Raw genomic sequence first — 25,160 nt, 5'->3', positions numbered from 1 at the left:
AAATAATATAAAAACAGGGAGGGGGACAAAACAGAAGAGACTCATAAATATGGAGAACAAACTGAGGGTTACTGGAGGGGTTGTGGGAGGGAGAATGGGCTAAATGGGCAAGGGGCATTAAGGAATCTACTCCTGAAATCATTGTTTCACTATGCTAACTAATTTGGATGTAAATTTTAAAAAATAAAAAATAAAGTAAAATAATGAAAAAAGGAAAAGAGAATGAATACTCTGAAAGTCCCCCAGATTAGTTTGTGCCACTGTGATTTTACTGGTTTTTATCAGCTTTAAAAATCTGAAGCCACCCTTCAGAAAACATACTACATTTCCTTAAAAAATATATTGTCTTGGGGCACCTGGATGGCTCAGTTGATTAAGCGTCCAACTTCAGCTCTGCTTCGGATTCTGTGTCTCCCTCTCTCTCTGCCTGTCCCCCGCTCACACTCTATCTCTCTCTCAAAAATGAGTAAACGTTAAAGAAAAAAAATTTTAATGTATTGTCTTTCCTTAAGCATTGGACTTTAGAAATTCAAGAAGCCAGAAACTTGGGGTGCCTGGTTGGCTTATTCGGTGGAGCACATGACTGTTGGTCTCAGGGTTGTGAGTTCAAGCCTCCTGTTGGGTGTGAAGATTACTTGAAATCTTAAAAAAAAAAAAAAAAAGCCCCATACTTGTCTCAGACATTTTTATTGAGAACCTCATGCAGAACTTTTGTATGTGTTCTCATTCAGTTGGTGTATCACATAGATTCCCCAAAGCTCTAAAACAGAATTTAACAAATTCTTCTCAGCCCTCAAAGATATGCCAGTATTCTATTGGCCTGTTGGTTCTTTCCTTAACTGAGTCTTTTCAAGTCATATACAAGTTCATTTTCTCTTTTTAGTTAACAACCATGAAGAATCTGTTCTTTTTCTAGCGTTAAGGAAAAATCGGAACCTGTATCTTAGTTGATTTCTACTTAACTACTTCCCCTGCGTTATTTATGTAATTATTGTACAGGCTACAACACTCTGTAACTTAGCTGGTCACTATGGCTTAGCTACTGTATTCTGCAGTACTCTGTTCAGGAAATTCCCTCCCTATCCCTACTATGAATTGTTTAATTGTACCATTTGCCAGTGTAATTCACTGATGCCTCCTAGGACCATTATGGTAGAGTATAGGTAGGATTTGCATCTTCTCGAGGAGTGGTAGCCTAGTCTGTGGCTCTTTAAAGGGAATTTATATACAATACCGGAAGGATTTTGACACCCCTGTCCCCTATACTATAGAGTTGTCGTTAAGCATCTGTATAGGTGAAGAAAGGCCCTGGTGTCCTTGACCATACCTACTACATTCACTTTCTCTGGTAGAAAGACTGTGGACCTTGCTGCAATTCAGTCCTGATCCAGTATCACCTTCACCACTTGATTACTGTGTGTTCTGGGGCAAATCTGTACTGTAAAATGGAGATAATACATCACGGTTGTTGTGTAGATTAAGAGAGGGCACTGCACATTCAAGGACACGGCCAGTAAGCAGTGCTGTCTGTGTCTGCTGGTTCACCATTCCTACTGCTTTTTCAGCTCCCTTAATCTCTTCTTTCGTGGTTCTTTTCACTGCCAATGTCTGCTCCCTCCCCCAGTCACCTCCCTCACCGGAATATTCTGTTTTTCATGATTGCAAGGATTTTATTTTGCTTTTCCACTGAATCCCTTGCATCTAACACAGTACTGGACATTTAGTAAATATCAGTGGTATGAGTGAACCCCTACTTTTAACTACCATCCCCACAGCAATCTCTACTGCTCTTTTTCCTTTATTTCCTTTCTACCTCTTTTTCCTCTGAGTCTTTTGTCTTTGTCCTAAGGGAACGTTAGATCTTTACAGACACCACCAGTCAATGGCAAGAGTTGTTTTTTTGTTGTTGTTGTTTCTTTGTTTTTAAGGAAGCAAACTTATTAGAATATGGTGCATGTGTTCATGTCTTCTTAGCCATATTCATTGTCTGAGATAACCAACAAAATTGTTCTCCAGAGCCGGTCTAACAACCCAACTGTCCCAGAAGGCTGGCACCTTCTTCATTCCTTAGACTGCTAGTGAGCCACTTGGTTATGCCAGATACCACATCTGTGAATATAAAATATGAGCATATTTTCTCCCTGCCTTGAGTTTGTTTTTTTTTAACATTTTTATTGAAATATAGTTTACATGCTATAAAATTCACCCATTTTAAGTGTACAGTTCAGGGTGTTCTTTTAGTATATTCACAGTTGTGCAACCATTACCACAGTCTAAGTTAGAACATTTTGATCACCCCAGAAAGACATTCTGTACCCATTAGCAGCTAACCCATTCCCGCCTCCCACCTCCTCTTAGGAAACCACAAATTTACCTTTTGTCTTTTACAGATTTGTCTGTTCTGGATATTTCATATAAATGAAATCATACAATATTTGGTCTTTTGTGTCTAACTTCTTTTCAATTAACATGTTTTCAAGGTTTATCTGTATTGTAGCCTGTATCAGTACTTTTGTTCTTTTTTGTTTTTTAATTCAAGTTTGTTAGCATATAGTGCAACAATGATTTCAGGAGTAGATTACTTAATGCCCCTTACCCATTTAGCCCATTCCCCCTCCCACAACCCCTCCAGAAACCCTTTGTTTGTTCTCTATATTTAAGAGTCTCTTATATTTTGTCCCCCTCCCTGTTTTTATATTATTTTTGCTTCCCTTCCTTTATGTTCATGTGGTTTGTATCTTAAAGTCCTCATATGAGTGAAGTCATATATTTGTCTTTCTCCCACTAATTTCGCTTAGCATAATACCCTCTAATTCCATCCACATAGTTGCAAATGGCAAGATTTCATTCTTTTTGATTGCTAAGTAATACTCCATTGTATATATATCCCGCATCTTCTGTATCCATTCATCTGTTGATGGACATTTGGGCTCTTTCCATACTTTGGCTATTGTTGATAGTGCTGCTGTAAACATTGGGGTGCATGTGCCCCTTTGAAACAGCATTCCTATATCCCTTGGCTAAATACCTAGTAGTGCAATTGCTGGGTTGTAGGGTAGTTCTATTTTTAGTTTTTTGAGGAACCTCCATACTGTTTTCCAGAGCAACTGCACTAGTTTGCATTCCTTTTTTTTTTTTAAGATTTAATTTTCGGGGCACCTGGGTGGCTCAGTCAGTTGAGCGTCCAACTTCGGCTCAGGTCATGATCTCACAGTTCATAGGTTCGAGCCCCGCATCAGGCTCTGTGCTGACCGCTTGCTCAGAGCCTGGAGCCTGCTTCAGATTCTATTTCTCCTTCTGTCTCTGGGCCTCCCCCACTCACACTTTGTCTCACTGTTTCTCAAAAATATATAAATTTAAAAAATAAAAATAAAAAAAAAAAAGATTTAATTTTCAGGATGCCTGGCTGGCTCAGTCAGTAGAGCATGTGACTTGATCTCAGGATCATGAGTTCAAGCCCCACATTGAGCATGGCAGCTGCTTTTTTTAAAAAAAGTAAAAAAATAAAGATTTTAGGGTCACCTGGGTGGCTCAGTCGATTAAGCATCTGACTTCGGCTCAGGTCATAATCTCATGGTTTTTGAGTTCTAGCCCCATATCGGGTTCTCTGCTGTCAGCCCAGACCCTGCTTTGGATTCTTTGTCCCCCTCTCTGTCTGTCTCTCTCCTGCTCTTGCTTGCTCTCACTCTTTCAAATAAATATTTTTAAAAAATTATAAAGATTTTTATCTTTAAGTAATCTCTATACCCAATGTGGGGCTCAAACTCAAAACCCTGAGATTAAGAGTCACATGCTTACCCAAGCAGGCACCCTAGTACTTTGTTCTTTTTTATGGCTGAATAATATTCCATTGAGTGGATATACCACGTTTTATCTATTTATTCATCAGTTATGGACATTTGGATTGTTTCTGCTTCTTGGCTATTATGAATAATGCTGCTCTGAACATTTGTGTACAGGTTTTGTGTGGACTTATGTTTTCATTTCCCCAGGGAAGAAACCTACGAGTAGAGTTGCAGAGTCCTATGGTAACTCTTTAATATTTTAAGGAATTGCCAAACTTTTCCAAAGTGGCTGCCTTGTTTTCTATTCCCACCAGCAATGAATGAGGATTTGAGTTTCTCCACATCTTCTGCAGTACTTATTTTTGAGTATAGTCATCCTAGTGGACGTCAAGTAGCATCTCATTGTGGCTTTGATTTGCATTCTCCTCATGGCTAATAATATTGAACATCTTTTCATGTGCTTATTGACTGTATATCTCCTTTGGAGATAATGTCTATTCAAATCCTTTGCCAGTTTTTCAGTTGGGTTATTTCTGTGTTTATTATTGAGTTGTAAGAGTTCTTTGTATATCCTGAATACAAGTCTCTTAACAGATAAAAGATTTGCAAATATTTTCTCCCATTTTGTGAATTGGCCTTTCACTTTCTTCATGGTATTTGTAGCACAAAAGTTTTCAAGTTTCATACAGTCCAGTGTATCTGGACATTTTCTTTGTTTATTTGTGTATTTAAGAAATCATTGCTGGGACGTGCGGGTGGCTCATTCGCCTAGGTGGCTTAGATCTCATGGTTGTGAGATCGAGTCCTGTGTCAGGCTTCACACCCAGTGTGGAGCCTGCTTAAGATTCTCTCTCTCTCTCTCTCTCTCTCTCTCTCTCTCTCTTTCTGTCTTTCACCCTCTCTCCCCCTCAGCCCCTCCCCTGCTCGCATGCACAAGCTCGCTCTCGTGCTCTTTCTTTCTCTCAAAAAAAGAAAGAAATCATTGCTTAACCCAAGGTCATAAAGGTTTATAGTTTTAGTTCTCACATTTAATTCTGTGATCCATTTGAATTAATTTTTTTGTATTATATATTAGGAGTTTAGCTTTTTCTTTTTGCATGTGAACATTTAGTTGTCCTAGCACTATTTGTTGGTATTTGTTGACTGTTTTTTTTTTTTCTATTTAATTGTCTTGGTGAAAATCATTGTTGAAAATCAATTGACCTTAGCTACATGGGTTTTTCTGTACTCTCAATTCTGTTTCATCGATATATATGTCTGTCCTTATGCCAACATCACACTGTCTTGATTTACTATAGCTTTGTAGCGATGTGCTGAGTTTTTAAACTAATTATAATTGTTTTAAACTATTTACCACTTATATCTAATTATGCAGCATGATATAATTATGAATATATCACTAAATATGCCATATTAACTTTTTAATATGTTTTATTTGATCATAACAGCAAGCCATATGCATGTAAGTTCAGTTTTCATAGATCGTTGCTTATGTAGTTTGGTTTTCTGCTTATGCAGCATCTAAAAACAATTAAAGAAAGCCATTGGTTGTAATTCACCTGCCATTACCTTGAAAATGGCTCTTAAGGGCAGTGGTGAGATTATCTTTTCATGGCTGTTTGCCTTTTGAGTACTCTCTGTACAAAAAAAAAGTAACTTGAAGTGTTCTTTTCATTCCTTATAATTTATAGATTTTGTATGCTGAAACTTCTCAACCAGAGGAAAGGGCCTTCACAGTGTCCTTTGTGTAAGAATGATATAACCAAAAGGTATCTGATTTGGGTAGTGATGGGAGGTTGGATGCAACAACAGTAGGGAAAAGTAGAAATTCCTTAATAATATATTGGTGTTCCTGTCAAACTATTCATCACTAGAAAAATGTACAAATGGATATTCAGCTGACAGAATAAATTATTTCTAAAGTCATTTTCTTGAAAGTTTTATTGTATATCTGTCTTATAAAGGTATTAGGAATTCATTGCCTCTTTCTAATGCTTCTGAATGGCACAAGAACTTGTAGTCTTATCTAAAGTGGGACTATATCATTTTGCCCTCATTGTCTCCTGGTCCTGCTTTTATTTTTCTTGCATTTGTTTCCACTTAATTATTTACGCACACACATGTGTTTACATATTGTGGGTCCCTCTGGTCAGAATGTAAGTTCTTTTGGGGCACTGGCTTTTTCTGTCTCAGTCAACACTGTTTTTTCAGTGTTTGGCACATAGTAGTCACAGAGATATTTAAACAAATAAATGAATTATATTGCCCTACAACTTTCCTAAACCAAAATCTCTCTTCGGACATTATCATCTGTGCTTTTGAAATAACGTCATCATCATTTCACAGAAATCCTTGAAAGCTCAAATTAGGAGGTTGAGTGGATGAGGTTCAAGTGTTAAGAATGGGAAGTTCTCTATGCAGTAGACTTATATCTACTATGGATTCAGAGTACTATTATTTTAGATAGCTATAGGCTTTTGACAGGCTTGAATGGCCAAAAAGAGAGAGAGAGAGAGAGAGAGAGAGAGAGAAAAGAACAACTGATACTGCTACATACCTTCTGATGTGGGTGATGTTTGATTATACTGTAATGTCACTAATAGCTGTATTCTCTGAATATAATTTTTCTACTGTTGCTACATTTACTTTATTTGTTTACATGTCTTTCCTTATTTTAGTGTCCTTTAAAAGTTGATCATCCTTTGCTGAGTATGTTTCTCAATCAATTTAATTTCAGAAGCCTACAGGAAAGTACAAGATTTAGTCAACTTGTTGAAGAGCTGTTGAACATCATTCATGCTTTTGAGCTTGACACAGGATTGCAGTGTAAGTGTTGCATAGCCCTAGGGGCCAGTTCTCAAGTGGTTGTCCATTAAAACTCGGGAAGTTTTCACAATTATTTTCTGTGAATAAGCAGTAAGATCTTTTGGTCTAGGTTAACTTTAAATCTTTATCTGTTGATTTATTTTTTAAATTATTCCCACTGGTCTCACCCCTTATTTTATAGGTTCTGAGATGTGCATTTTTCACATTTCACATCTCCCAAATTGGGAGCAATTTACCACCTGTGGTGTGTTAGTGCTTAATGTAATGTGTTTTCTAAGTGGTACAGAAAATAATGGTGCATCTTGCATTGTTGGCATCTTAGATTTAGGGAAATATGGTATTAATAGGTAAATTTGTTAGTATTGAGGTAGGGAAAAAAGATTAGAAATAACTTTGACAGTCTGTGTGTTTCCTAGGAGTAGAATTTCCAGAGTTGATTAAAAAAATGAGAGGTAGTCTTTAATGCATTGTATTAACAAAACAATACACACAGAATTTCTCTTGGTTCTTTGATACAATTACTATATTTTTTCTAACTACAAAAATAACATTTTCCTTTCTAATTCACAGTTGCAAACAGCTATAACTTTTCAAAAAAGGAAAATAACTCTCCTGAGCATCTGAAGGAGGAGGTTTCTATTATCCAAAGTATGGGCTATCGAAACCGTGCTAAAAGACTTCGACAGAGTGAACCTGAAAACCCTAACTTGGTAAAGCCATTTTCATTTATTCTAGTAACATCTGTTTATTGAGCGTTGTGAATTAGTGAAGGTGCTAGATGCTTGTGGATTTACATAAAAAGTCAGTAAACAAGGTAAGATGGTAAATTAAGTGGTTGATCAAGAGTTAGAAGAGCCAAGAGAAGGTCTTCTTTATACCTAGTGTGGGCAAGAGAGACCTTCTGGGCTCTTCCCCTGCTTTAGTGCTTTATCCATTCTGATGCTTGTCTAAATTAGCCGCAAGGTCACTGATGGTTTTAAGTTTTAAGCTTGCTAGTTTTTATTTTTTCTAATATTTATTTATTTATTTTGAGAGAGAGAAAGAGAATGGGGCAGAGGGAGAGGGAGAGAGGGAATCCCAAGCAGGCTGTGCTCTAACAGCGCAGAGCCTACACGGGGCTTAATCTCACAAATCAGGGGATCATGACCTGAGCCAAAACTGAGTCAGACGCTTAACCGACTGAACTACCCAGGCACCCTACTCGCTAGTTTTTAAAATAACCATCTTACAGTAATTCTCCAGGCATGAGGAAGTATGTCCTAATTTGTTTCCTTTGAAAAGTTGCCTGGAAAAAAAATCAGTTTTTACCATTTGAAAATTACTTCAATTTAAAAGATGCAATTGTCAGAGAAAATGCAGTGATTTGCTCTGTTGTTGCTTGTATATGAATGAATAATGCAGGTCTTAAAGTAATAGTTCTCATGGTACCAGCATTCATTTTTCAGTAGATGTTTAAGGACTCAAAAAGAAGGAAACCTTCATCAGAATAATGTTGGAGTTTTAAATATTCTTACCCATTCTGAATGTTCTTAGGATTGCTGGGTTTTTATTCATAACCCTGTTATCAGATATGATTGGGGATGTGTACTAAATGAAGTTCATTCCCTTTCTATGCTATAATATAAAGTATTAGATTCAAAATCTGTTTTTCTTTACTTCAAAAAATCACATAGATAAAACATTCAGTTTAGAGAAGTTTAAAACAACAGAGGGAGGAAAAAATACTCAAACCACACATAACTCGTACATTTTGATGTGCAATTTGCCAAGTGTTTTTTCCAGGTGTCAAATGTTAGCTAATTATGATCGTCTATTTTGTCCATGGCCTGGAGTTTCTCTTTAAGAAAAGAAACACAGGACTGGCCAACAAATAGTTGATCATTCTTTACTGCTTAGCAGGAAACCAGTCTTAGTGTCCAACTCTCTAACTTTGGAATTGTGAGATCTCTGAGGACAAAGCAGCAGATACAACCACAGAATAAGTCTGTCTACATTGACTTGGGTAAGAGACACAGATTTTGTAAATTTAGAATAATAGTTGCTGGATTATTTGTCTTATAGTTATACCAAATCCTCATAATTTGTACAATGGCAGGGAGCTTTGGAAAGTGAAAATAAAATATTATTATTTTTCCAGCCTTATGGTGTGTTCTAAATAATGTAAAAGATGCAGCTCTCACCTTGAAGACTCTTATTTTATAAAAAGAGCAAAAGGAAGGCTGTCTAGCATGTGTAAATATGCTTTGGAAGGATGGACAGTAGGGATAAGAAATAACCTAATGGGATGGCCACAGCATTTAGAGGGATCCAAGATACATTGTACTAGGCTAGGAAGACTTTTAAGAAGCCAAGCTCAGTTCAAACAGGTCTCTGATTGTCTTATCTTTTAGAACGTTTTTATAATTGGAAAGAATGACCGGTCGTCTTTGGGCTCCCAAACACCACTGTATGTTTACCATCACACTTAGGAGATTCTCTTGAAATTACTTGTAAATCTTTTCCCGTCTTAGGATCATAAGTTCCAAGACAACAGATGTTGTGTCATAAAAATAAACAAAATAACTATAATAGTGAATATTTAGGACCACTTATGTGGTCTAGGCACTGTTGGACTTTATTTGTATAACTCATTTAAAATGCATGACAAACTTCTGAGGTTGTTAGTATTATTATACTTATTTTACACATGAGGAAATAAAGGCACACAGAGGTGAAGACATTTTGCCAAGATAACAAAACTAGCAAGGGGCAGAGCTGTGATTCAACCTTAGGAATTCTGGTGTCAGATCCTGTGTTTGTAACTACGTCTCTGTGTTGGCTGCCATATGTATCATTGTGCCTGCAAATTTTGTGTATAGTGAGTGTGCAGTAATATTTCTTGAATGAATATCTGTTTTGCAACAAGCACATTTATTGAGTTTAGCCCTTTTAATAAAAATCCTTTTATTGATTGGTCATCTGGGGAATTTTTTAGGATCTGATTCTTCTGAAGATACAGTGAATAAGGCAAGTTATTTCAGGTGAGTTGAAGAGAGCCTTTGTCTATGAAGCCGGCATTTTTGTATTTGTTTAATTAGTATTAAGGATTGGTGTTTCGGTTAGGATCATAGCATTGGAATAGACCTTGATGGTTGTTTGTTTTTATAGCTGAGAAAGCCTATCTTAGTGGAGTCTAAAAGAGTTTAAAATAACAGAACTCCAGTCAAACTTGCTTCCAGCCCATGGTCATGTCTAACTTAGTTCCTTGAACAGTAGTATTGACACAGTGGTAATTTTGGCTCATGAAAATACTAAAGGACTTAATTTTCAATTCTTTTTCTCTTCCTTAATTCCATCTATCCCTCAAGCTTTGTCTACATCAATTCTACAGTAATCTACAAGCCACCCCAATTGGGTTACCTGTCAAATTACTTTCCTTAGGAATTATTGCCTGACTCTAAGATCTGTGGTGGCTTTGGTGATCTATGGTGATTGTCATTGCCAATCAGATCTTGTTTACGAATGACTTTTTCCTAATCTCTCAATTGGGAGGAAATGATTTTTAGTTGGAAAAGAAGCACAGAGGCAGTGTTGCATTCTATTGGAGTGTCTACTCCATCCCAGTGCTCTCTTTGTTTAAATATCTTTGCTCTTGCGTTCTCAATAAGATACACTTAAAAAAAAAATTTTTTTTTAACATTTATTCTTTTTTTTTTTTTTTAACGTTTATTTATTTTTGAGACAGAGAGAGACAGAGCATGAACGGGGGAGGGGCAGAGAGAGAGGGAGACACAGAATCCGAAGCAGGCTCCAGGCTCTGAGCCATCAGCCCAGAGCCCAACGTGGGGCTCGAACTCACGGACCGTGAGATCGTGACCTGAGTTGAAGTCGGACGCTTAACCGACTGAGCCACCCAGGCGCCCCTATTCATTTTTTTTGAGAGACAGAGCACGAGCAAGGGACGGGCAGAATGAGATGGAGACACAGAATCTGTAGCAGGCTCCAGGCTCTGAGCTGTCAGCACAGAGCCCGACACAGGGCTTGAACTTGAGAACCATGAGATCATGACCTGAGCCAAAGTCGGACACTTAACCAACTGAGCTACCCAGGTGCCCCTCATTAACATACACTTTTAAATTTCATTGGGTATTTTTCTCTACCATCTTTTGGCTGTTGTTCGGCTACCATTTAAATTTTGGTTCTCTTTTGCACATCTGTAAAGCAATGTATCTACACTACTCTGATTTTTGTGAATGTGTTTCCTTCTTTAGTCTTTGACCATTTCACTATGACTGGAAGTTACTAAAGGAGAGAGCAAATTTCAGAAAGTGAATTAAATTGATCAGCTTATTGCAATAGTACCTAGAGGAGCTAAAATACTTGATCTTGCTCATTTGACAACTCTGTGAGCATGTAACTAGCATTTCGCATTAAGGCTTCTATCTCTTCTCTATAGTGTGGGAGATGACGAATTGTTAGGAATCACCCCTCAAGGAGCCAGAGCTGAAGCCAGTTTGAATCCTGCAAAAAAGGGTAATGACAAGTCTTCCCAATTTAATGGGCAATGAAGAGAGAATGGGTGGATTCAGTACTGTAATTAGATTATTCTGAAGACCATTTGGGACATTTATAATTCACAACATCTCTTGGCAGAGTTAGAATATCTTTCTTTTTCAAATGTCATGGTACAGCCTGATCTATTTCAATGGCACTAGACTGATGTGATTATAATAGTAGCCTGTGTAACTGATTGTTGCCTTTTACTTTTAATTGATATGTTTATATTTCATCTTGTGTATACTGGTATTTAAATAGAGTATGAATCTGAAGATAGAGCACTGTATGTCTGATGCCCAGTCTGCTTTAAGTTCATTGTCAGAGGTTACAGAAATAGGAGGTATGTTTTATGAATAAGGGGAATTCTGAAATTAAAATTTTAAGTATCTTGAGTGGAAATAAGGAGAATCTAGATAAATAGAAATTCTGGGAAAGGGCATGAGCTACATCTTCAGTATATTTGGTGGTTTATGAGGTTAGTTTCTCTAAAAATAGCCAGTTGCTTTATTTCTACCCTGCAAGTTGTATGAAGGACATTATTTTTTCATGATAATTCAGTTTTTAAGCACCTTGTTTTTGTATACTTTCAGCCTCTTGTGAATTTTCTGAGGACATAACAAATATTGAACATCGTCAACCCAGTAATAAAGACTTGACCGCCACTGAGAAGCATGCAACTGAAAAGCATCCAGAAAAGTATCAGGGTATTTCTGTTTCAAACTTGCATGTGGAGCCATGTGCCACAAATACTCATGCCAGCTCATTACAGCATGAGAACAGCAGTTTATTACTCACTAAAGGCAGAATGAATGTAGAAAAGGCTGAATTCTGTAATGAAAGCAAACAGCCTGGCGTAGCAAGGAGCCAACAGAGCAGATGGGCTGAAAGTAAGGAAACATGTAATGATAGGCAGACTCCCAGCACAGAGAAAAAGGTAGTTCTGAATGCTGATCCCCTGTGTAGGAGAAAACTGAGTAAGCAGAAATCTCCATGCTCTGACAGTCCTAGAGATTCCCAAGATGTACCTTGGATAACACTGAATAGTAGCATACAGAAAGTTAATGAGTGGTTTTCCAGAAGTGATGAAATGTTAACTTCTGATGACTCACATGATGGGGGATCTGAATCGAATCCTGGAGTAGCTGGTGCAGTAGAAGTTCCAAATGTAGTGGATGGATATTCTGGTTCTTCTGAGAAAATAGACTTAATGGCCAGTGATCCTCATGATGCTTTGATATGTGAAAGTGAAAGAGTCCACACCAAACCAGTAGAGAGTAATATTGAAGATAAAATATTTGGGAAAACCTATCGGAGGAAGGCAAGCCTTCCTAACTTGAGCCACACAAGTGAAGATCTCATTATAGGAGCATGTGCTATAGAACCTCAGATAATGCAAGCCCATCCCCTCACAAATAAAACAAAGCGTAAAAGGAGATCTACAGCAGGACTTCATCCTGAGGATTTTATCAAGAAAGTAGATTTGGCCATTGTTCAAAAGACTCCTGAAAAGCTAATTGAGGGAACCGATCGAATAGGGCAAAACGGTCATGTGATGAATATAACAAATAATGGTCCTGAGAATGGGACAAAAGGTGATTATGTTCAGAAAGAGAAAAATGCTAAGCCAACAGAATCATTGGAAAAAGAATCTGCTTTTAGAACCAAAGCTGAACCAATAAGCAGCAATATAAGTAATATGGAATCAGAATTAAATAGCCACAGTTCAAGGGCACCTAAGGAGAACAGGCTGAGGAGGAAGTCCTCTACCAGGCACATGCGTGCGCTGGAATTAGTAGTCAATAGAAATCCAAGCCCACCTGATCATACCGAACTACAGATTGATAGTTGTTCTAGCAGTGAAGAGATGGTGAAAAGAAAAAGTTCGGAACAAATGCTAGTCAGACACAGCAAAACACTTCAACTCGTGGAAAATAAAGAACCTGCACCTGGAGCCAAGAAGCGTAACAAGCCAAGTAAACAAATAAATAAAAGACTTGCCAGTAACACTTTTCCAGAGCTGAATTTAACAAACATACCTGGGGTTTTTACTAACTGTTCAAGTTCTAATACACTTCAAGAGTTTGTCAACCCTGGCATTCAAAGAGAAGAACTAGAAGAGAGCCGAGGAACGATTCACGTGTCTGATAGGACCAGAGATCCCAAAGCGCTGGTATCGAGTGGAGGAAGAAGTTTGCAAACTGAAAGATCTGTAGAGAGTACCAGTATTTCACTGGTACCTGATGCCGATTATGGCACTCAGGATAGTATCTCATTACTGGAAGCTGACACCCCAGGGAAGGCAAAAACAGCACCAAATCAACATGTGAGTCTGTGTGCAGCAATTGAAAACCCCAAGGAAGCTATCCATGGTTGTTCCAAAGATACTAGAAATGGCACAGAGGGTTTTACAGATCCTCTGAGACGTGCAGATAACCATACTCAAGGGACAAGTATAGAAATGGAAGAGAATGAACTTGATACGCAGTGTTTATACAATACGTTCAAGGTTTCAAAACGTCAGTCATTTGCTCTGTTTTCAAATCCAGGAAATCCAGAAAAGGAATGTGCTACAGTCTGGGCCCGTTCCACGTCCTTAAGGAAACAAAGTCCAAAAGTCGCTCTTGAATATGAACAAAAAGAAGAAAATCAGGGAAAGAAACAGTCTGAAATCAAGCACGTGCAGGCAGTCCGTGCAACTGCAGGCTTTTCTGCAGTCAGTCAGAAAGTGGAGAAGCCAGGTGATTATGCCAAATGTAGCATAAAAGGAGTCCCTGGGCTCTGTCAGTCATCTCAGTTCAGAGGCAATGAAACTGAACTCTTTATTGCAAATAACCATGACATTTCAAAAAACCCTTATCATATACCACCACTTTCTCCCATCAGATCATCTGTTAATGCTGTATGTAAGAAAAACCTGTCAGAGGAAAAGTTTGAGCAGCGTTCAATGTCACCTGAAAGAGCAGTGAGAAATGAGAGCGTCATTCAAAGTACAGTGAGCACAATTAGCCAAAATAACATTAGAGAAAACACTTTTAAAGAAGTTAGCTCAAGCAGTGTTAATGAAGTAGGTTCCAGTGCTAATGAAGTAGGCTCTAGCATTAATGAAGTAGGTTCCAGTGGTGAAAACATTCAAACAGAACTGGGTAGAAACCGAGGACCTAAGTTAAGTGCTATGCTCAGGTTAGGTCTTATGCAACCTGAAGTCTATGAGCAAAGTCTTCCTGTAAGTAATTGTAAATGTCCAGAAATGAAAAGGCAAGGAGAAAATGAAGGAGTAGTTCAGTCTGTTAATGCAGATTTTTCTCCATGTCTAATTTCCGATAATGTAGAACAACCTATGGAAAGTAGCCGTGCTTCTCAGGTTTGTTCTGAGACACCCAATGACCTATTAAATGGTGATGAAATAAAGGGAAAAATCAGCTTTGCTGAAAGTGCTAAGGAAAGATCTGCTGTTTTTGGCAAGAGTGTCCAGAAAGGAGAATTCAGAAGGAGCCCTAGCCCTTTAGACCATACACATCTGGCTCAGGGTCACCAAACAGAGACCAGGAAGTTAGAGTCCTCAGAAGAGAACGTGTCTAGTGAGGAGGAAGAGCTTCCCTGCTTCCAACACTTACTATTTGGTAAAGTAACCAGTATACCTTCTCAGTCTACCAGCCATAATGCCATTGCCACGGAGGGTCTGTCTAAGAAAACAGAGGCGAACCTAGAATCATTGAAGGATAGCTTACATGACTGCAGTAACCAGGTAACATCAGCAAAGGAGTCCCAGGAACATCACCTTAGTGAGGAAGCGAGGTGTTCCGGTAGCTTATTTTCTTCACAGTGCAGTGCATCGGAAGACTCGGCTGTTAATACAAATACCCAGGATCCTTTCTTGATGTTTGATCCTCCTTCCAAACAAGTGAGGCATCAGTCCGAAAATGTGGACGTTCTGAGTGATGAGGAATTGGTTTCATATGATGATGAAAGGGAACCTGGCCTGGAAGAAGATAATCACGAAGAAGAGCAGAGTGTGGATTCAAACTTAGGTATTGGAACCAGGTTTTTGTGTTTGCCACCATCTGTAGTATAGAAATGAGCTAAATGTTGATGCTTTTTGGGAGAGTACATTTTACAAGTTTACAAGTGCAACTAAAGTAACTGCTTCTTAAACTTTATACATGTTCCTCCTTAGGTGCCTTTCCTTAAAAGTCCTTTACCCAGCTAGAACATCTTCTCTGTTTGAATGAGATATAATTGTTGGGGGACTTGTTTCTAGTTTTCATTGTTATGATTTCCAATAGGAAATCCAGGTGTCCCAAAACAAGGAATGTAATCATTTTGCATGACATGAAAGTGAAATTTGTCCCACCAATGGGAAGAGAAGGATACGAGTTGCAGTATGTGTTGTTTTCACATCTGAAGCTATTTTTATCATCATTTAAGGTGAAGCGGCATCTGGGTACGAGAGTGAAACAAGCCTCTCTGAAGACTGTTCAGGGGTGTCCTCTCAGAGTGATATTTTAACCACTCAGGTAAAAAGCCTATGTGGATGTGTGTGTGTTGTGTCCTCTGTGTTCAGTAGCATGCACCCAGGCACCCCACGTGCTGACATTTGCTTTATCATGCTTTAGAATTAATGGTATAACAGTTGTATGTGGTACCTTGTCTCCTCAGAGTAGGTTGGAAGCACCTGAACGGAACTCAGGCTGCCTTTTATTTCACACACACACACACACACACACACACACACACACACACACACACACCCATCTGGTTGACTGTGAATACTACATCCTGAATTTAATGAATAAGCTAAACCTTCAAAAGCAATTTTCCCTAGGGGCGCCTGGGTGGCTCAGTCGGTTAAGTGACTGACCTTGGTTCAGGTTATGATCTCACAGTTCGTGAGTTTGAGCCCCATGTCAGGCTGTGTGCTGACAGCTCAGAGCCTGGAGCCTGCTTCAGATTCTGTGTCTCCCTCTCTCTCTACTTCTCCCCTACTCACTCTCTCTCTCTCTCTCTCTCTCTCTGTTGAAAATAAATATTTTTTAAAAATATTTTTTAAAAAAAGCAATTTTCCCTATAGCAAAAATATCTATGAAGACACTACTGTATTAAAGAGAGGGGTTTGTTTGGAGCCCACAGAGTTCTCGTTCTGTTAGAGATGATCTAGCCTTTTGTTGTTTTGTGGAGATTTCTTTTCGTTCTTTCTTTTTAAATCTGCTAGTTGTTCTTTGGTGCCTGTAAGTCCTCTTTTTTCTTTGAAAAAGAAAGTAACACAATTTTACTTCCTGTATCTCGTGGCCAAGACCAATATTGTGGTTACATATGAAGGGGATAGGAGCATTGTCCTATCTATAACATTTGGTAACATGAATGTTTCAGTGCTACAGGCAGAACAGTCTCCTCGAAAACGTACTCTCTATCATAGTATTTAAAGATTAACACCCATCATAAATAAATAAATAAATAAATAAAGATTAACACCACCATCTTCACTGAACAGCTAATAGTAGTTGCCCTTGGAGTGGGGAAACAGACTGGGAGAAGGAGGAGGAAGCCTTATTCTCTGAATGTCCTTTTGTGCCTTGAATTTTATGCCATATGCTTACATTAATTATTTAAAAGATTAAATTCTATGGGTTACCCAGGAATAATTACTATTAACTATTCATGCATATTCTTCCATTTTCCTGTGTATGCACAAAGATAGGTGTACTCCTTATCTTTAAAAAAATACATAATACTCCATGGGGCGCCCAGGTGGCTCAGTCGGTTGGGTGTCTGACTTCAACTCAGGTCATGATCTCATGGTTCGTGAGTTCGAGCCCCGCGTCGGGCTCTGTGCTGACAGCTCAGAGCCTGGAGCCTGCTTCGGATTCTGTGTCTCCCCCTCTGCCGCATCCCCATTCATGCTCTGTCTCTCTCTGTCTTAAAAATAAATAAAAATATTAAAAATTTTTTTTAAATACATAATACTCCACTGTAATGTTTTTTTCTTTCCATGTCATTCAGTTTTCCTCAGTGATTCTTTTTTTTTTTTAATGTTTATTTGTTTTTGAGAGAGACAGAGACAGAGTGTGATGGGGGAGGGGCAGAAAGAGAGGGAGACACAGAATCTGAAGCAGACTCCAGGCTCTGAACTGTCAGCACAGAGCCTGACGTGGGGTTTGAACCCACGAACTATGAGATCATGACCTGAACCAAAGTCAGAGGCTTAACCAACTGAGCCACCCAGGTGCCCCTCAATGACTCATTTTTGATTACTATATAGTATTCTGTCCTTTGGGTAAGCCGTGATTTATTTGGCCTATTAATGAATATGAGGGTTTCAAAGTAAGAGACCCAGTTTGCTGTTATGTACAGCACTATAGTAGTATCTTGATAGTAGCTAAAGATTTGCCCGCATCCCCAATGATTTCCTTAATATAAATTCCTACAACTGAAATTTTTCGTCTTTGATACATATTGTTAAATTGTTCTTCAGAAAGATTGAACAAATCCATACTCTTGCAGCCCCTGTGGTACTTGATGGTTCTCACTTCCCTGCACCTTTGCTAACACGAGGTGGTATCCAGTTTTAAAATCTTCTAATTCTTGGCATTGCTGTGAGGGCTATAGAAAGAAAGGGCTGGTCTTCTCCCCGTTTTCTGTACAGAGCAGATCCCTCTAGGACTGAAACCTGCTGGAGTCAGGAAGAAATCTTTGAGACAGTGGCCTGTTCAGTCTGTTCGTACCTGAGTTGTCACCAATATTCTTCCCGCCCTACAGGATTGCCATGGCGACAAAATGAATGAAAAGACTAAGGAGGCCTTTTCTCTGCAACTCCTAGGTGGATTTGGGGCCCTGTCAAACTTTCACCAGTGCCTTTCACCTTTTTGTCCCTTGTGTTTTAAGGTTGTAGGTTCCAGCTTCTAATTCTGTTGGGCTTAGCTATAGTGCATTAGATTTGACATTCAATAAACTACCCCTTTGTTTTTCATATTCCCGATCTTCTTCCTAGAGATGTGTCTACTTGTTCAAGATTCATTTTGCAAAATGTTTTTATCAAGAATCTTCTCAAAACAGAGCTAGTCAGTTTTCACGGCTAACTGAAATTTAAAGTAACAGGCAAAATGATGGGAGCAGGATCTTTTCCCTCCAACTGTTTAACAGAACTAAGAAGAAATATATAGGAGATAGAGAAACCTAATTTGGTACCATTTAATTTTTTTTAACATTTTATTTATTTATTTTTTTAATTTTTTTTTTCAACGTTTTTTATTTATTTTTGAGACAGAGAGAGACAGAGCATGAACGGGGGAGGGACAGAGAGAGAGGGAGACACAGAATCGGAAACAGGCTCCAGGCTCTGAGCCATCAGCCCAGAGCCCGACGCGGGGCTCGAACCCACGGACCGCGAGATTGTGACCTGGCTGAAGTCGGACGCTTAACCGACTGCGCCACCCAGGCGCCCCAACATTTTATTTATTTTTGAGAGACAGCACAAGCAGGGGAGAGGTAGAGAGAGAGGGAGATTCAGAATCTGAAGCAGGTTCCAGGTTCTGAGCTGTCAGCACAGAGCCCGATGCAGGGCTCAGACCCACGAACCGTGAGATCATGACCTGAGCCAAAGTCAAACACTTAAGTGACTAAGCCACCTAGGTGCCCTGTTTTTTTTTTTTTTTTTTTTTTTTTTTAATTAAAGACTGATTAACTATACTCATTCATTAGTTCATTTCTGCATTAAACGTTTACTGAGTACTTACTACTTGCTAGGCATTAGGAATACAAAAATGGTTAAGAAGGATTCCACCTATCAAGAAGGGTCCTGGGGTGCCTGGGTGGCTCAAATCGGTTAAGCGTCGACTCTTGATTTCGGCTCAGGTCATGATCTCACCGTTTGTGAGTTTGAGGCTGTCAGCACAGAGTCTGCTTGGGATTCTGCCTTCCTCTCTCTCTGCCCCTCCCCTGTGCTTATGCACGCTCTCTCTCCCTAAAGAATAAATAAGCATTTAAAAAATTACATAAAATAAAATTTAAGAAGGGTTCAGTATTCCACTTTTGTATACTAAGTGTGTTAGCCAGTGAAGTAGTGAGGGATCATCTGTTCCTGGTAGTAGATGTATTCTTGGTGGGGACTTCTGAAGGGGCCATCTGAGCTGGGCCTTGAAAGATGAGAATTATTCCATGTAGAAAGCAAAGGGAGGCAGCAATCAAGGCAAAGACACAGAGGCACGATATGTCCAGAAAGCACAAAGTTGTCCTGTGTAACTGGAAAACAGGGCATATGGGTGGTTTGGGGAAGTAATAAAAAAATCAGAGTGTGAAAGGCCTTTTGAATGCTATGGCTTAGGAATTTGGGCTTTATCCTGAGGGCAATAATGAGTTTTAAAGAACTTCCACAGTAATGCAGCTGTATTAAAAGAGATCAGAGTAGCATATTGGGAATAGAAAAGAAGAATAGGGGTAGTTCCAGAAACATTTAAGAATTAGAATTTAAAAAAAAAAAAAAAAAACCCTCAGTAACCAATTTGGTCTTGGTCTCCCAAATGTGTCTGGGCAATTACCTACAAGGGAATTTAGGTTATAAAGTAATTCCTTTGGGAAAACCCAAAGGCAAGCTCTCTAATTACAATTCTCCCATTACTATTTTTCCTGATTTTCTAACGTATTTAATGGCAACAGAGAAATTAGATGTGGTCGTCATGGCAGAAGTGACTAATACAGCTTCTGAAGCTTGTCAGATACCTGTGTGTGGTTTCATTCCAGATTCACTGAGGCAGTTCCCATGGCCAGGGTTTGACAGAACTACCCACAAGCACCACGTGGTGGCAATGGCGCTGCTGCAGACTTTGGCAGCAAGGCATCTCGGGGCAGCCGCGGAAGCCTTTGTGACGCTGGGAGCACATTTTCTTGTCATAAACATCTGAAAACTATGAACACCGTGTAGCAGGAGAAAGTAGATGGCTTGTTTTTAGTAGAGGGCAAAGTCATTTTCAAGGATCAGAAGAAAGGGAGGGTCAAACAATCTGTGTTTCCCTGGGGTTTGCTGGCAACCATAGATGTTCCTTCAAATAGTAATGAAGACATGTATTTTTTGGAAGGCTCCTTACTTACCAAATACTTTGCTTTTCAAAAACCTAAGACTTAGCAGATACCTTCTTAAAATGGAGAAATAAACATCAGAAGTCCCATAAGCAAGAAGAGCCATTATTTTGAATTAAAAACAGTAACAGTCCTTATAGGATTTCCTAAGGTTCTTTCTGCTAAATCCTTCCCTCTAGCGGGTCCTTGTCTGTTGTGATCTCTTGGTACCCTCTCTGGATCCAGAATGGCAACGCCACAAGGGCTGTAAGCCCCTAGAACAGTGCCTTGCATATAATGGTCAGCAAATGGTTGTTGAATGAATAGATAAACCAGTGAATTAACTCTTTGCTCGCTCTTTTGGAAACTAAATGTTCAAAGAATCCCAGAAAAGGAAGAGTCCTCATAAGCCAGAAGGCAGACATTATTATATGGACTAACTCAAATCTCTTGTAAGTCCCACAGCACCAAGTCTGTGAAACATGGCCTGGGTAAAATGTTACAGAATCTTGCTAATTTTAAATATTGAAAGCACTTGAATATTTTGGTTTTTTGCTCTCTAGCTTTATTTATTTATTTATTTATTTATTTATTTATTTATTTATTTATTTATTTTTGATGTTTGTTTATTTCTGAGACAGAGCATGAGTGGGGGAGGGGCAGAGAGAGACAGAGACAGAATCCGAAGCAGGCTCCAGGCTCTGAGCTGTCAGCACAGAGCCCGACATGGGGCTCGAACTCACAAACTGTGAGATCATGACCTGAGCCCAAGTCGGCCGCTCAACTGACTGAGCCACCCGGGCGCCCCATTTGCTCCCTAGCTTTAAGAGAAAATAACCAACGTTGGAAGGGCATCACAATAAAACAAGTCTGTTTGGGAGAGTTTGAGGCATTTTTTCCCTGCTCTGACATCATTCTGAAATAACTTCATGGGCCTTAATTGCAGGAATATGGTTGGATGAAAAGGTGTTCAACCAGAACTCATAATTCCATTCAAGATGGTTTCGGTTTCCATGCTAAAATTAATTGGTGTGACATATTCCTGCTGTCTGGCAAGTTGCTAAAAGAGTGTGACTTTCTTGGTGTCATTTCTTAATGTTTGTAGCAGAGGGATACCATGCAAGACAACCTGATCAAGCTCCAGCAGGAAATGGCCGAACTGGAAGCCGTGTTAGAGCAGCACGAGAGCCAGCCTTCTAACAGCTCCCCTGCCCTCATAACAGATTCTTATGCCCCTGAGGACCTGTTCAATCCGGAACAAAACACATCAGAGAAAGGTTTGTAATATTGGCCAAAGCAAAGTTTTTCCCCTCCCAAAGTGTGGGCCTAACTCCAACATTTTATGTTCTTTGCTCAGCATAGGTTTGCTGAGTCACTCCATGGGTAATTTTATTTTGAGCCTTGGTTCTAGTCCCTGCTCACAACTAATTTGCCTTACAAGGTAACCAGGACAGTCATGAAGTGTCACTGTCTGAGTACCCACAATGAGGAGAAGCTATGAGGAGCCCATAGGAAGATGAGTGAGTTGGGGGAGATTGGAAATAGGAAACTCCATCATTCTAGAAAACATGAAAAACAAGACTCATCCCGTATAACAGTGGTGTCAGATCCCAAAGCCCTATTTAATGTGCTTTCCAATTTTGAGAGACAGATGTCCTAGGTGTCAGGAATGGCACCATGATCCACAGAAAGCCTAGTTATGTGGGAGAGTCCGGGAGAGTCAGAACTTAACAGTGTTCTAGTGATCAACAAGACCACAAGACCTCTGAGAGAAGGCATTTAGAATAACAAAGCAGGTTGGGATTGATCAGAGCTGACTTCCTGTAAGAAGTGAGCACAGAGCTGAGGAATAATGTGGTGTAAATGAAGGAAAGTGAGATGAAAATTTGAGTTTTTGATTGGAGAGAGCCTTGTGGAAGACAGCACATCGGGCAGGTTTTAAGTAAGGGCAGATCTGCAGACACAGAGATGAGAGGCTATGCGCAGGCACGGGTGCCACAGAGGGTGTTGCTGCTTCGGGACTGGCAGGTGTGGTGAGCCCTCCCAAACTGGTCTTCCCCACTGTCTCCATGATACCCACCCAGCTAATTTAGTGTGCAGGTCCCTTCTTTGTCGCTTCCTTCCCCAGTCTGGCTGGGGGCCTTAGGGCCTTCCTTTTCATCTTTCTAGGAAATCAAGTCTTAATTCTCCAGAATACTATGGCTCCGATCCCAGAATGCGCCTTGCAGTATGTTCATGTTCAGGGAGAAACAGTAGCTCATGCATGAGAAGCTGGGAACTCTGTTGCTATGGCAGTGGTTCAAAATGTATTTCCTTAAATGCTTTCTTTGTAACTGTACCTTCATTTAGTTCATCTCCCAGATAACGAAGCTCAAAGTCTCGTCCCCAGCACGGTTCTCTTCTTTGGGGTGCTTTCACTATCTTCAGTCTAAAAACAGACTAGACTTTCCATGTTAATGCACAATGCAGAAAATGTTATTGTCTGGCTTTGAATATGTGTGTAAATCTACTGTCTCCTCTTTGACAGGAGGTGGGGTTGTGCATTTATTTTTTCCTGAAGATCTGCAGATGACATGTTTCTTGTGGCTTGCTTTCTTTCATTTTAAAATTACATAAATGCTATATTTTTATACATTCTAGTTTACTATGGATTTGAAAACCTTTTTTAAAAAATATTTATTTTTGAGAGAGACAGACAGACAGAGGATCTGAAGGAGGCTCTGCACTGACAGCAGAGCCCCATGTGGGACTTGAACTCACACACCATGACATCGTGACCTGAGCCAAAGTCAGGCGCTTAATCAGGTGGATGGGTAAATGTTGGGAGGATAGGATGGAGGAGAGGCTTATGAAAATTTCCTGGCTTGGGACACCTGGGTGACTCAGTCTGTTGAGCATCCAACTCTTGCTTTTGGCTCAAGTCATGGTCTCATGGTTGTGGGGTCGGGCCCAACATTGGGCTCTGTGTTCAGTGTGGAGCCTGCTTGAGATTCTCTCTCTCTCTCTCTCTCTCTCTCTCTCTCTCTCTCTCTCTTTCTCTTTCAATTAATTTTTTTAAAGAGTTTAAAGAAAATTTCCTGGCTTAAAAGAAAAAATTCCTTGGGCACCTTGCTGGCTCAGTCAGCAGAGCATGCAGCTCTTGATCTCAGAGTTCGGATTTCAAGCCCCATATTGGATGTAGAGATTACTAAGAAAAGAAAAAGAAAAAAATCCTTTCTCCCAGCTCCACAGAGAGTGTTCTCCATGATCTCTTTGGCATAACTAGAATATGTTGTACGAATTGCTCAAATGCTACTTATTTGATCTTAAATTACCGAGCAATGCTCAGTAAGATCTACCATAAACCACCATATTTTTTATTGTAACTTTTACCTCTCTGACATTTCCAGCCCCACTTTCCCCTGTTATACTGTTATTTTTTCATAACCCTTATTAGCTTTTAATTATACACAATTTGTTTTGCTTACTGTGTAGGGTTCTTCCTCACCTCCCACTAGAGTGTAGATTCCACAGGGCAGAGAACTCTTAGAACATAGTAGACACTCCGTAAATGTTTTTTTTTTTATTTTTTATTTTAAAAAAAAAAAATTTTTTTTTTTTCAACGTTTATTTATTTTTGGGACAGAGAGAGACAGAGCATGAATGGGGGAGGGGCAGAGAGAGAGGGAGACATAGGACCGGAAACAGGCTCCAGGCTCTGAGCCATCAGCCCAGAGCCCGACGCGGGGCTCGAACTCACGGACCGCGAGATCGTGACCTGGCTGAAGTCGGACGCTTAACCGACTGCGCCACCCAGGCGCCCCAACTCCGTAAATGTTTTAATTTGCATGATTAAAACCCTGAAACACACCCCAGACTTACTGAAAGGAGATTTCTGGATATGATTTCTGGAATTTTGTGGCTTTATTTCTGAAAGAGTATGAGTATCAACTTAATATCAATTCAAGTTTTGTGCCTTTTCCTTTCTTAAATTGGTGTGAGGTGAACTGAAATTCAAGCGAGCTTCTTGATCCTGGGAAGGGTATTTTGTTTACCTTTAGCTGTACTGACATCTTTTTTAATAGACTTTTTATTTTTTAATAGTTTTAGGCTTACAGAAAAATAGCAATGATAGTACAGAGAGTTCCTGCAGGAATTCTGCCCCTTATCTAGTTTCCGTTTCCCCTAATGTTGTCATCCTACATTATATGGTGCTTTTATCAGACCTAAGAAACCAACATTGGTACATTGCTAGTAACAAATGGAACTCTAGACTTCTTTGGATTTCACCAGTTTTTATTTTTAAGATCCAATATCCTTAAAGATGAAGAAAGCTCCTTTTGTAGGATCTTTACATCAAATGTCCTGCCCTCAGCACAGATCTGCCCTATGGTTTATCTAGGGGTCATTCCCAAGTCTGCATATTTTTGTGCAAATGTGTATCCTTACCCATTATAAATTATGTGTACTTTTCCTCTACAAGTAAAGCTGTTTCCTATCAGGTACTTTTTTTTTCCCAATTACCTGTCATTCATAAAGCAAACATTAGCATTTGTAAGATTATAACCTGTTATAGCGGAAGTGATTTTCAGACATATCTGAGCTTTTCCGTCTGGCAGTACGTTCATTTCCGGAAGCACTTGTTCAAAATTCTTAGGTCCCTGCCCCAGAAATTCTGAATCAGTTGGCATGGATGGGTTATGTACTTTTTAAAACTGAATTTCATTGTAGGTTCTGTATTTTGTAGTTTATCATTTCTTAATATCTTTCCTTTCTCCCCAATGTCTTTTCCTTTGATTTCCCCTCCCAATACTTTGCATAATGCTTAGCACATAATAGTCAATAAGTTTATTAAATGTTTGGTCTAGCCCATATTCCCTAGCCATGAAGAATATAACATGTTAAGACCCCCCAGAGGAGGGGGTGATTTAAGAGGGACTGTTCCAGGACTTGGGCTCTGGATCCTGTGTTTATGAAATACGGATA

At 39.4% G+C, this 25,160-nt stretch overlaps 1 protein-coding gene across 5 annotated transcripts in view; it reads left to right on the top strand.

Annotated features, from left to right (window-relative positions):
• The window catches only part of BRCA1 (BRCA1 DNA repair associated), a 58,317-nt gene that overhangs the window by 10,805 nt on the left and 22,352 nt on the right, over positions 1-25,160 (top strand). For 3 of the 5 annotated variants that reach the window (XM_047093518.1, XM_047093517.1, XM_047093521.1), the window contains exons 3-11: positions 5,477-5,554; positions 6,523-6,611; positions 7,182-7,321; positions 8,508-8,613; positions 9,586-9,631; positions 11,047-11,123; positions 11,738-15,175; positions 15,573-15,661; positions 21,301-21,472. In XM_047093518.1, the coding sequence (XP_046949474.1) occupies positions 5,477-5,554; positions 6,523-6,611; positions 7,182-7,321; positions 8,508-8,613; positions 9,586-9,631; positions 11,047-11,123; positions 11,738-15,175; positions 15,573-15,661; positions 21,301-21,472 (4,235 nt within the window). The remainder of the gene's footprint in view (positions 1-5,476; positions 5,555-6,522; positions 6,612-7,181; positions 7,322-8,507; positions 8,614-9,585; positions 9,632-11,046; positions 11,124-11,737; positions 15,176-15,572; positions 15,662-21,300; positions 21,473-25,160) is intronic. The other 2 variants (XM_047093520.1, XM_047093519.1) reach the window with 1 other exon arrangement.

Source organism: Lynx rufus, unplaced genomic scaffold (genome assembly GCF_022079265.1).
Source record: "Lynx rufus isolate CCGP_SWC_20201006 ecotype Redwood Valley unplaced genomic scaffold, mLynRuf1.p SCAF_34, whole genome shotgun sequence".
In the NCBI taxonomy this organism is placed as follows: domain Eukaryota; kingdom Metazoa; phylum Chordata; class Mammalia; order Carnivora; family Felidae; genus Lynx; species Lynx rufus.
The sequence above is the reverse complement of the archived record's forward strand: the minus strand, read 5'-3'. Positions and strand labels throughout refer to the sequence as shown.